Genomic DNA, 13,548 nt, shown 5'->3' with positions numbered 1-13,548 from the left:
ATTACGTTTGGAAACAGTGACTATCTTCGTCATCTATTCATAGAAGTAATAACTAAAGAATCCACACTTACACCAACAAATGTAATCTATCACTAACGGTTAGCAGAGGCCAGGTATCTTTTAAATAAATAAAAACTGTACAAACTACATCAATTTTTATATAGAAATAAAGTAAAGAAGTGGAGAAATGATTAAACAAAATATATCTTATCAGGTATTTTATTCAAATCTGAACAGTTCAATCTACAAGTTAATATAAATTGACAATTGGTTGAAATTACACAAGACTTTTAAAAGTTGTCACATGTAAGAAAATGCATCAAAACAGTACCATTTACATAGGTCCTATTATAAATTTATTTGTAATAGGGTCTATATAAATTGATGAATTTCAGTTGAAAGAAAATAAGGTACAAATAAATACTATGTGAGAAAGAACAAAACAAAAATTAAATAATAATGCATATAAAAATCCAAATATATGTAATAATTTCAATAAATTTGAGGACCGAATGAGCAGTGTTCATGTTTGGTTGCAGTTTTGAAACTATTATTAATTACAAGAAGAAAATAAACTAAAATAACATTAACATATAATAGAACTTCCGTAAATTTACGTTAATTTGATGAAACAATTTATGAAAAGGAAACTACTTAAGTAAAAAATGTAATAAGTAAGGTTTATAAAAGTTATCTCGAAGTTAGAAAAAACAAATATAACAATTAATTTATACACAATAAGTTTACTTAATCAAATTGAAGACATTAATACATTTTCAGTTTCCTTAATATGTTTCAGTGGGTTAAAAGTTCTTGATGTAATTAAGTTACAGAATTATACAACAGGGGACCAAATTTACAAAATTATGCAACAGAGGACCAAAATAATTAATGATATGCTTTAGACCATCAACGATTAGATGTGAAACAGTTTCTACCAATGATAAATTTTTATTATGTCGCGTACCATGATTATGTACCTATACTTCCTGAGTCCGGAGACATTTTTTGTTTTATATCTTATGTATGAAGTATAGTATAGTGTACTCCAGGACCCAATAGGTTAAGCATATATTTCGATATTTATAATATAAATTTAACAAGGTGCATTTATAAATTTGATCAATTGAGGCTATCAGGACCATAGTGATCTAAGGAACACGGGAGATATTCTGAGACATTTAACTTTGAAAGTTGAGAAAACATACCTTCAGTTCACGTAGTAAAATTTTTGCTCAACATAATGCTAGTAGGTGATGAAGGTCATATATATCACTCTGTCCCTCAGTAGATACAACATTTAGCTATTCACCAGTGCACTTTTCTCATTTTTAGTAAATTTCTTATATCAATTTGGTTCTAACGGCCTAAATTGTAAATACATGAACTTGAGAATAAATTAATTGATTTGCTAAACAAAAGGTTCCTTTAAAAATTTAGTTATTTGTTTACTAAATAAATTTAATAGATTAAGATTGGTTTAAATATAAAATGTGTGCAAGCACCTTGTTATTAGTGAATATTAAATTTTATGGTAGTATTTATTTGCAATTTATGTAAGCAATTTAAGTATTGAATCCTTTCCTGAACACGAAATCACTCTCTTTCAGGGTAATGCTAGAATATTTATACATTTATAATAATAAAATTGTTTACAATTTTTTTTCTTGTAATTCGAATCTATGCAATAATGACTTATTGAATAATGGAGACTTAAAATGGCTAAATAAACATTACGTAAAACTGCAGTGGGCAAGAAATATCATAGATACACAAATTCATAAATTGTTTTAGAAAACATTTTACAGAGATAGATTATCTGATAATGCTATTTTCAATTTATTAAATTTATACCCAGATAAATTGCGTATGTGGCTTCTTTCACTGGTAGACATTCACAACTCTCGTTATCTAAACAATTTATATCTTAATCAAAACATTTTAAATTATGAATGCCAGCAGTTTCTAATGAAAAAGAACTAACCTGAATTAAAAATAGACAAAAGTATTACAAATGGAGTCAAATTCTAAGTCATACACACACGTACTGAAAACTATAATAAAATGTAATTTTAAAATGTAAAATTAGTTTCAATATAAATTTAAGAAAAAAATACATCTGCAGCCACATATGCAGCAGAGTTATTAACATCTACAGTGTTCATAGTCTCTTGTAACATTGCCGTGTCGAGAGGCTCAGCAGTATCCAAAAGAGAATCCACGTTGGTTATTTTGATAGACATAGTAGTGTACACAACATCCGCCTTAAGCTATTTCAACATTGACAATAATATTCAATAATATTCTTTGCAACATCCTCGTTATTGTCAATTGAAATAGCAAAGTCCACTTTAATATCAAATTTGAAAATGATTGCCAAGGCACCAACATCTGCTACGGTAATGGCAACTGCAACAGCGAAGACTATAGTAACATCCGTCTTGGCAATGTGGATATACATAAAAGTGTCTATTCTTTAATCAGTATTGGCAAACCGACAGCATAGCATTATTCACAGAAATATCCGTCTTGACAGTAATGACAGGAAAGTATCCTTAATAGAATCCTGTAGGGTACTTTGAATAGTCATAGTAGGGTCCACAGTCATATCTCCTTTTGGATTGTCAATAATTACAGCAGCATAAATAGTTACTTTGTCAGTAAGAAAGTGAAAATGAGAAGCCTACAGTATTAAAAATACACAATTAAAATTCTGAAAATTTTTAAAAAAGAAAAGTTCTAAAACACAACATTAATTCCAGTAACAATTCTAAAACGTATTTTTTAAGATCCCATAAATGTGTGACTTTATTTTAAATCCATCTGTTTCGTTATCACTCCCCGAAACGGACGAATAAATATGAACAATCGATTGTGCAACCGAGATATTAATATCACCTATAGCAGCTGATATCCATCGTAGCACTTTCGATAAAAAAAGCTGGCACCAATTTAGCGTATTCTTTATCAGTGTTTATAGACACAGCGCTGTCCCTAGTCAAAGATCCAATTGATAGTTTCGTTAGGAACAATTGTTGATAGCCATTTGCTAATATTGTCATGTACAGCCGATACGGCCGCACAATCCTAGTATTAGTTACATTTATTATATACTTTATTAATAGCTGCATCTATTATACGTCATTAGCTTGAACTTCACCAATAATCGTTACACATGCTGTACTGTCATCGGATATTATCTGTTATGTTGTTCATAATCATACTTGCTACAAATTTATTTTCGCTCTTTCCAACATTGTCGCAAGCATAACTGCTCTAGTTCAGTCCAGTACTTCGTGTTCAGAATAATTTTGTGAACATCTGCTTCTACAAGAATATGAGCTGCAGTTTCTTTCTCCATAACCTTATTTCCAATCGCATGAGATACAACTTCATCTCCTATTACATCCGCTGTAGAACTTCAACATCAGCCATACTTTGTGCAACATTGTCAAAACTGCACATCCGTGAATGTCTGTCATAGCCTCAGTTCTAGATATAAATATTATTCTTTCATCTCCGACCAGATAAGCTACGGCATCAATTCTCTTCATATCGTTTATAATATCACTTTCGACATTATCATCTATCACATCCCCTCTAAAGACAACATGATTTGCAGCTTCGTCACTTCCGGATATAAATGCAGTTTCATTTCCAACCAAAAAATACGCTGCGGCCTCGTCTCTTACGTATCCTTCGGCATCATAATCATCATCATAATCATATTCACCGTCGTAATCATAATAATCGTAATCGTAATAATAATCGTCGTCGTCATCATCATCAGAGACACTTTTACCACAATCGTTAAGCACGTCTGCTTCAACAAAAAATTGCATTAAAGGTTCTACAATATCTGCCAATACCTCAGGTTCAACAAAATCTCCTTCGTCTTGAACTTGACCTTCAGGACCGTTTACCTCATTTACTTCATGGGGAATATCATTTGCAGCTTCTTCAGGATTTTCCACGGCTTCATCCTCAGCTACATCTGCTAGGGCATTATCTTCACCAACATCATCTCCATTGTTGATCACGTCTGCTTCAACAGCAATATGTTCTGCGTCTACTTCTGGGTTTGCAATAGCCACATCTGCTGCCTCATCCATTGCAGCATTATCTTCATTGGCATTTTCACCATCATGTATGTTCAGATCTGCTTCAGCTTCGGCGTTTTCAGACTCCTCGGAGTCTTCTCCGGGAGGAACTTGCACGGCCACACCATTTGGCAAGTTAGCACCGGGAGGAATGTTCAAGGCTAACGCCTCTAACGCTTCATGTCGTGTTAGTTGCGGCCAGTACTTCATGGATTGACAGGCGATTGTGATTGCAATTGTATCGAAAACTGAAACATATGAACAAAAATATGTATAGTTTACAGTGACCAAAAATTGTTAATACGTAAATATTTTAACACTACTTCTGATGTATGAACATTATCAAATCAAGGCATACTTTATAACACACAGCTTGTTCCCATTCCAATCAACTTATTTGTTTCCTAAATTACGATTTCTTCCTTCCCAGAAAAGTGAATATAGTACACTAGAATTAGATAATTTTATTAGAGGTCTTTAATTCCACAACGGCCTACATTAATTGAACGAAAACTGTGAAAATAATTGTTTCCATATCCCTGTGAATTATGTCCAAACAGAATGAATTTGTATCTACAGAGTGAGACAGCCAAGGCTTGACCGGCGCCGTCAGTGGAAAGTCGAATGCGTAATAACTGCTGAGCCATCACAGTAATCAGGCCTCTTGCTCGCGTACGTTTCGTGTTTAGTTACGTAAACACGTTCACACTGTAAAGGTGCAACTGTAGACCGTAATGTGTTCATTATGAAATGTAGGCTTGAACAACGTGTGTTTATTTACGACAATTTTGTGAAATACGAATTTTGGAGAACAGATGTAACAAACTTCCGTCAGTCACTCCCTGATTCGCCACAGCCTTCTAAAGGAATGATTTGCAATTTAGTGAAGAAATTTCGTACAACTGGATCAGTAATGGATAAGAAACAAACACGTGTGAAGCATGTTCTTACTGAGGAAATGTTAGATGAAATTGGCTACAGACTAGAGAGAAGTGCTAAGACATCATCCCGCCGTGTAGCTCAGCAGGTAGGGGTGTCACAGTCTTGAATGGTGAGAGGTACGAAACAATTAAAATTAAAACCTTACAAAATTCGTGTAGTTCAGAGTTTAACGGGATCCGATTATCAGAGCAGATTTAGGTTTTGCATGTGGTTCCAACAATCAGTGTATTCTGGACTACTTGACCCGGCCTTCTTTTTTTTTTATAGTGACGAAACATGGTCTCACCCTCAGTTATTACGTGAACACTCAAAACAATCGTTACTGGGACAATGAAAATTCACACCGTTTTCATGAGCAAACGTTGCATGACATAAATTAGAGCCATTTCGAAGAACGAACCGAGGCGAGTTGCTGAACATGTGCCAGTGTAGAGTTGAACAACGATCGAGAAAGCAAGAGTAACAGCGCCCGCAAAGGCGAAAACCCGCACGACAGTATTGTCTAAGTCGTTTCAAGACATCGGGAGTGGTCAACTCTCGAACGTCAAGCAGTATTGAATCGCCACATTTGTTTATACTAGACAACTTTTATCCATTTTGACAACTGTTATATGTATAAACAATTACGTAGCCTATTTGAAACATCATCTCTACCTTTCAGTGTATAATAATCATTTCCCCAATCCTTATTTAATTACTAGGCCCTTATTAAAAAGCTAGGATTTTTTTTCGTATGTTTGAGATAAAGTGTAAATCTCAATTTAAAACAAATATTAACGCTTTATTTAACGTTCAGTTAGATTTGCTCATCTCTAGTAGCCAGACATATCGAGTTCAACAGATTAGACGACTACTCCTGTCATACAGTCTGTCATGTCAACAAACTTTTCTACCATCAATCAGAATAACGCGAGGAATTAACTTCTTAATTGAGGATCATTCATTGTGTATGACCCTATACCTGAATTATTAATCACGTTTAAAATGGAATATTACTGTCATAATATGTAATGTATGGGTACATACAACTTACCGATGTTACAGAATGTTGAAATGATTGTTGCTGCTGGAACACGTTCTTGTACTTCAATGTAGAAAATGTAGACTACGATAAGCTCTATAAACTTTATAGCCTTCATAATCAACCACAAGAATGGCAAGCGGAGATTCATCTGAAAAATTAAGGAAAAGTTACAAGAGACATATTTTTGTTAATAATTTATATTTGATCTAATGAGCACTAAGGACTATACAAAGTCTCGTTCAGAAGGTTTTTCTTTCTTTGAGTATGTACCGTGTTCTTCGAGATTATAAAATAATAATTTCAGCATGATTATTAGTTTAAGTTTGCTGTTGATAAGTCACGTGATAGAAATTATATTAAGACCTTACAGAAGCTGTCCGTAGCATTTCCCACAGTATGATGAAATCTTTCTCGTAATAACACTTAAGGAAACTAGAGAGATCTTGTTAAAATTCTCTCCAAATCACAAAAGCAAATATTCTGTAAAGCTATTGATATAAGGTGAAATAATTAAAATACTATTTATTTCTCAAATAGCTAGAATATGCATACCAAGTCATTTGGTCAACATAATGCCACCAATGAACAGAAGTTTTTTTGAAAAATTTTGAGGGAAAAATTGTTCCGGGGCCGGGTATCGAACCCGGGACCTTTGGTTAAACGTACCAACGCTCTACCAACTGAGCTACCCGGGAACTCTACCCGACACCGATCCAACTTTTCCCTCTATTTCCACAGACCTCAAAGTGGGCTGACAACCGTCAAGCAACCAACATTGAGTGCACACTAACTTTGTGTGACTTAAATTGTGGTTTTCTGTTAACGAACAGTAACGTGTATTATTGATTTGAATAATTTTGAGGGAAAAATTGTTCCGGGGCCGGGTATCGAACCCGAGACCTTTGGTTAAGCGTACCAACGCTCTACCAACTGAGCTACCCGGGAACTCTACCCGACAGCGATCCAACTTTTCCCTCTATTTTTGACTATAATTGTTTATGCATCTCCTTAAAATATCCCGAGTCATTTACTAGAAATAAACGTAATGTATATTTATTGTCATCAAAATTATGTACAGTTTGTATATCACTCGTTAATGGTGGTCCCGTCACATTTCTGTTTTCCAGGAACCCACCCTTAACTACGTTTTACTATTAATAACTGTCACTATATACTCCATTCTATGTAGGCTACAATTATTCTAGTTATTTCTCAACAAAAACTCTTCTCTTATTTATATACATTAGTTCGAGAGACACTATACCACTATCGAAACAGTACCGTCTGTCATTAAGGTGCATTACCTTATTAATATTTTGACATTTTTAAAGTTATAATTTCAAGAAAGTTTTAATATTTTGAAACATCAAATTTATTTATTTAAATATTCAAATATTTATTCATTTATTTATTTATTTTGTAATAATTAATTTCCTCACATTTGTTTAAAATTTTCTTTTCACTCCTTTTGAAACTTAAGTTTTGAAAATTTATTCTCCCTTTTTATAGACTATACTTAATATTTGTAATTAAACTAACAAGTAAACCTTCAGGTGGGGTAAAAAAACAAAGACTTGCCTTTATTACCATTCGATTAAGCATTAAAAGCAATGCAAAATACGTAAATTTTACAACTCGAACGCAATGAACGCCAGAGATCGCGACCAATCAAGATCAAGTTGACATGGGCTACTTAGATTGCAAACAACTATACCACGCAGCAATGCTAGATGCGAGAGCGAAGACAGTACTGTACTATATTGTACTATATTACAGCTATATACAGCTGCTAGTTTGTACCTTGAAGTAATATAGTGATTAAAATTTTGGATAAACTAAATGAAGAGGGTTATAAGGAGGCAGTGGAATGTCGCAGAAGGAACTTGAAATTGTTGATGATATATATGACTTATTAAAGAGTTATGAATCGGAAGCAGTTGAAGAAAGTCATACTCTGGACACTGATGAAAATGAACCATGAAATGATGACAATGTCATGCCTCATGTACGAGAATGGGAGACTGAAAAAACAAATACTACGTCAGAAGAGGAATCAAATACTTCACAAAGTTCCGGTTCTCACTACGCTCCGTCCCCTCCCAAAACATCCCGAGTCATTGACTTTAAAGAAAAATGTAAAGTAACAGAGTATTGGATTCTGCCAGGTGTACCGACAAACAAAAAGAAAAAGTTTAACCATAGGTCATGGAGCACTATGAAGCATAAATTCACGTAGTTAACAGACGAAAGTCAACTGTCAAAAGATTGCAAACCATAAGTCGTATTTGGTGGTATGATTTGGACAGTTTGGACATGTACAATGATGATCAAGTGTTTAATACAGACGAATGTGGGTTCCATAAGGAAATGCCTTTCGGCAGAACATTAGAACGTCAAGGAACCAGTAAAGTGCATGGTGTCGTGAAATCCAAGGGGCAACTACACATTCCTACACTATAACGCCGGTGGTTTCTAAAGCTGGAAAACTGATGCCAAAGTTACTACTTATTCTCGAAGAACCGAAAGGTATAAGTCAAAGAGTTGCGGGACGCATTTTCCAGAGTGACAACCTTGTAGTAAAATGGACTTCGTCGGGAAAAATGACCAAAAAAATATGGATACAATTCTTACGAGAAATACTCCTTCCTAATTCTGCAACTTGCAATCTTCCGCTGTTGGTCTCGTATGGTGTCCACTGCGACGAGAATACAATTAAGCAACTGTTAGAAGAAGGGGACTATGGTCTTGAAAAATTAGTAGTTAAAATCACACCACCAAATACGACTTATGAGTTGCAATCTTTGGACAGGTACTTTTTTTTCGACTGTACAAGCATATAATTCGACACATTTCTCAGAATGTGGATTTTGATGATTCATCTGATACATTACAACAACGCAACAATATACTGAAACTACAGTCGCTTGTTTACCAGCAGTTTCCTTCTGCACGATTCCAACAGGCGCATGGGTATGGTTGGGTGTTAGCTGAATTGGGATCCAGAAGTGGACAACGTTTTGAAAACACTACAGAATAGCCCGCTGTAACCGAAATGTACAAGGAATATGTACGATATGTGCAAAATCAGCCTGTATAAAGTGCGAGTGGTGTACTGACAACTTGTGTTTCCAACATTTTGCATTAGCTATCACTGTTGTGCGACATTGTTTCTGGATAAAAACAAATCAGATTCTGGAATACGATGCGTTAAGTAACATGATGACCACATCATCGTTTTCCTTCTTATGCATTAATCGCTAGTTGAAAGTGTGTTTTCTTGCAGCTTGAAGCCTCGTGTTCTGCGCTGTATATCGCACTTGATAATTGCAGTCGAGTTACGAAATTGTAGGATTATTCATATTTTATTATGCTGATTCCAAAAATATTTGTTTCATTTTCATTGTTTTTTACCTCAGGTGAAGGTTTACTTGTAAGGTGTAAGAATGACTAATAAGCTTAGTATTGCTAGCATATCATTGAAATTGCTATTGGAATTATTTATAATGTTGCGAAATATCTGCAGAAATAAAAATGGTTCAATTTGAAATATATTATTCAATGAACAACTGAACTGCTACAAGTGAAAGGCTACATACAGACACCACTTCCACATGAGCTTCCAGTGAATTTAGAGTAACCCGGCCTTCTAATCTGTTCGTCTTCTGATACGGTGAGTGCCTCTTAACGTCACGTGGGTATAACAAAATTCCAGAGTTCTTTTGTAACGTGTAGACTTGTAATATTGCTATTTTGTATCCGACTGGAATTCTAAATCAGCTGTGCAACCATGACTTGATAGAGCAACAACAACAATAACTACAATAATAAGAATAATAACAATAATAATAGTGATGAAATAATATTGTTATATAACTGGTAAGTCCTGTTAATAATGGGTAATCATTACACTTGTTCAAAATTGTCAAATTGGCAACATCCATAACCACTTTTTCTTCGAATAATACCCATCGGAATACAGCTAGCAACTGTCCAACCCCAATGCTCCAAAATAAAGAACTTCCATAAGGACATACATTGTGTCATAATAGTTAAATTCCCCTGTCAGTAACCCACTAAAATCATTCCAGTATACCTCACGCTTTCCTCGTAAGCAACATAAACTACGTAGGTAATTACGGTTTTGAGATACAATAAATTGTAAATGTTTATAGAACTCTCGATATATGCCGAATTTTTGGGAACTGACATTTCTTAAAACAAGACACGAAATTACTGTTTTTATGACATACTACATACTGTAACTGGAAATCCTTACCCCCAGTGTTGTCATGAACATTATACCAATTGCAGCCAACTGAAAGCATGCGTAGATCTTGCAGATGTTTGCGATGTGATCTGCGAAAAGAATTGTTATTGAAATAAAAGCTATTTCAGCATAACTGCACGATTATCAGTTTTGAGTGTCTTATCAAATTCTAATAATGCGCTATGACAGAGAAATTTAGAAAATGAATTGCTAATTTTTTTGTCGAAATGACACACAATTTATATACGCTCGAGAGTTTCTCCACGCATTTAAAAACAACTCGAAGCTTTTTTGATTACTTACGCAGGTCACTAACGACTTTGTTAAACGTGCTCTCTTGACTCAAGTCAATGTTCATCGCTACTATTATACTATATCTAGCAGGTCCATATGTAACCGGATGAGGTGCCGGTACAAGACACGTAATTATCAATAACCAACATATCTGCAAAACAAAAAAAAATAGAAACATGTTATTAGGTTATCTGCGTTGGGATTAGGGAACACGAAGAGAAATAGCAAATATCGAACCAAATTATTACTAGTATTGATAGATCTTCAATGCTTGCGAAAAGTGGCATAAGTCAGTTTCCACAAACATTTTTTATTCATTTATTGACAACTTGCGGAACATATGCTCTCTTGGAAGAAGATAGTAAATATTCTTCCTGTTACAATAATAAATACCGAAGAAAATCAAATCTTAATGAACCAGTGAGAGGACAGTTTTTTTCCTTCTCCTGTAAAATTAACATTTGTGATTTGTGCCACTTTTCCCAAGCATTAGAGAGTTACGAGTATGAAATAATTTATACATGTTTTAAAAGTAATTAAGTATGCATTACGTTAGGAACATACATGAAATGTCATACATAAGGAACATTTTGCTTCGAAGCGGTAACACTGAAAAAGTAAACGAGAAAACGAAAAAAGTATTAAACTTTAACTTAAAAGGGATGGACGAGAAATATAAACTTAGGCGAGGCATCTCAATCTGCAATGTTAAAAATTCCCTAACGTCGACCAAGGTTTAAAGCTTCAAGGTTTTGGATATTTCGTTCAATATAAATGATGATATTGAAGAAGTTGAACAAGTTTTTATTTTTCAAACAATTTTCGGCATAATTTTATTATTAATTAGGATAGTTAAATGAAAGATACCCACCGAGTATGAAGTGTTTGGATGTACATACTTTCTTTCTCTTAAAAATAAAAAAAAAAATAATAATTTGGAAAGCATCAGGCGTCCCAAAAATTTAGCTATGATTCGAACTTTTCAGGATACACCATACGAAATATGAGCTATAAATAAGGTGTACTATGGATTTCATTTTTTTTTACAGTTTAATTCAGAAAAAAAAATATATATATACACAGGATGTAAGGGGTGTAAGTGCCATTACTTTAACTGATTATTATTCATGCCATAAGGAAAAAGAAATGTGCTTACAATTTTTTTTCTAATTGCAATATTTAACTAATTATTAAAGTTTAGAATATTAGACGTTTGACAACGTTGCTGGATGGGGAGGAGGGAGTTTACAAGTACACGGTACAGCTCAAGCGGGTACAGACATATTCTGTTTTAATGCAGAGGCGGACCAGGACAACTGTTGTTTACATAAAACGAGCAGCAAATACAAACTTTCAAACTCGTTAATAAAACATTATTGTAAATTTCCATTTGATTTAAAAATATTGCTCTATTTTTAATTATACGCCAAAAAAGAGAAACGATAATTGTTTACTGCACAAAATCACACGAACTTTTTTTCTAATGTAACATTTTTATCTCTCCCGCTTCCGTAAAGCAGCATCATTGTTAAAAAAAATCTGGTTGTGTGATTTTCGAAACGGGGTAAAAGACTCCCAGTTTCTAATAAATCGTTGAGAAACTTCTACAAAAGTTCACAGATTAGGTAACCTTCTTTGCGGAAAACGTTGACGGTACATCCTTCTTGCCGCACTTTAATTACTACAACTTTCTCCATAAATTAATAACATATGATATTTCTAAACTGTGAATGACATTGTAAGTTGTTTATGGAAAACCCTGTACTGAACTGTCATCCGCTCTGCAGTATATCTATGGACAGGGAGCTTGAACTCAGTTCACTCGTACTTACGTTTGTGCAGAGTACTGTCTGCTCAACATGTTGCCACGTCTCTCACGTCAGAATATTAACAAATTTATGCATGCATTATTATTTAATTTCATGAAAACTTAATAGAACACACAAATATTTATATAAACTAATATTAATCCTTTGCTAGATATACTTCTTGATGTAATTGTTTTCCTAATTTTACTAACGATATAAGCAGTATAACGTAAATAAATTAAGAAAATATTTTTTTTTCTGGTAAAATTATCACGTTTTGACTATGTTGTATGGACACTTTTTGATCCTGTAGACTGTCCTCGGTGACTGTGGAAAGGACGGCACTTATACCCCTTATATCCTATATAAAAATTCTTCTTTTTATAGAATCTCGGATGTCAAATTAAATGCCATACTTACAAATTCTACGCCGACAGCGATTAGTGTACAACTCCTCAAAGTACGGCCCCTGTTTAATTCTTCTGGAATCATCCTCAGTCGATATTGATTAGTTATTTGTTAAAATATAAAACAATATTTGTCTTTGAGCGTGAATGTCTAATTAAAAAAAAAAAAGACGTAACGGAGCATGAAGCCAACCATGCAACATGCACTGTCAGCGTTGATAGTGGTTAAACTGAGTGTGGCGTCAAATGTTGTTCTTATCTTACTCAGAAATGTAAAGTGGCGAACTCTATATTTAAAGGAAATTAAAATAAGTCAATGTCTTGCTAATTCAAAATTTATATTGTTTATAGGAGAAAATATGTGTGTAATCAGATATGGTCTTATTATAAGCAACGAGATTTATTAATAATTTTTCTATTAATTTGGAACAAATATTTAAGCAATACTTAAGTCATGTTGTCAAGTTATGAATGAGCTGTAACTTCCGGAATTATTGGCACACTGACGTTCAAAGATATCTGACCTATATTTTATGATCATATAAGCGAATTGTCCAACCACAGAATGTCAGAACCAAAGATATAAAAAAAAACTGACAAACCCCGCTGATTCTCAATAGGTGGCACCATTATTGGGGCGGTGGAAACAGTGTCAGAGAAAATTATTATGTAGATTAAGCGTAAATTATGACTTTATGAACATGTA

At 33.9% G+C, this 13,548-nt stretch overlaps 1 protein-coding gene across 1 annotated transcript; it reads right to left on the bottom strand.

The window, feature by feature from the left end:
• Positions 1-381: 381 nt before the first annotated feature.
• LOC138692609 (uncharacterized) lies at positions 382-13,076 on the bottom strand. The gene is made up of 5 exons (XM_069815630.1): positions 12,856-13,076; positions 10,637-10,778; positions 10,343-10,422; positions 6,076-6,214; positions 382-4,348 (listed from the first exon to the last, which is right to left on the bottom strand). The coding sequence occupies exons 1-5, from the start codon at positions 12,925-12,927 to the stop codon at positions 3,393-3,395; spliced, it is 1,389 nt and encodes a 462-aa protein (XP_069671731.1). The 5' UTR covers positions 12,928-13,076; the 3' UTR covers positions 382-3,392.
• Positions 13,077-13,548: the final 472 nt, after the last annotated feature.

Source organism: Periplaneta americana, chromosome 17, assembly GCF_040183065.1.
Source record: "Periplaneta americana isolate PAMFEO1 chromosome 17, P.americana_PAMFEO1_priV1, whole genome shotgun sequence".
In the NCBI taxonomy this organism is placed as follows: Eukaryota; Metazoa; Arthropoda; class Insecta; order Blattodea; family Blattidae; genus Periplaneta; species Periplaneta americana.
The sequence above is the reverse complement of the archived record's forward strand: the minus strand, read 5'-3'. Positions and strand labels throughout refer to the sequence as shown.

What these genes read in the sequence shown, in the direction of transcription:
- LOC138692609 (XM_069815630.1), bottom strand. Translation starts at nt 12,927, where the DNA reads ATGATTCCAGAAGAATTAAACAGGGGCCGTACTTTGAGGAGTTGTACA. An exon ending in TCGCTGTCGGCGTAGAATTT is followed by an intron (nt 10,779 to 12,855) that starts GTAAGTATGGCA and finishes TTTGTTTTGCAG; the next exon opens with ATATGTTGGTTATTGATAAT. An exon ending in CAAAGTCGTTAGTGACCTGC is followed by an intron (nt 10,423 to 10,636) that starts GTAAGTAATCAA and finishes TTCTTTTCGCAG; the next exon opens with ATCACATCGCAAACATCTGC.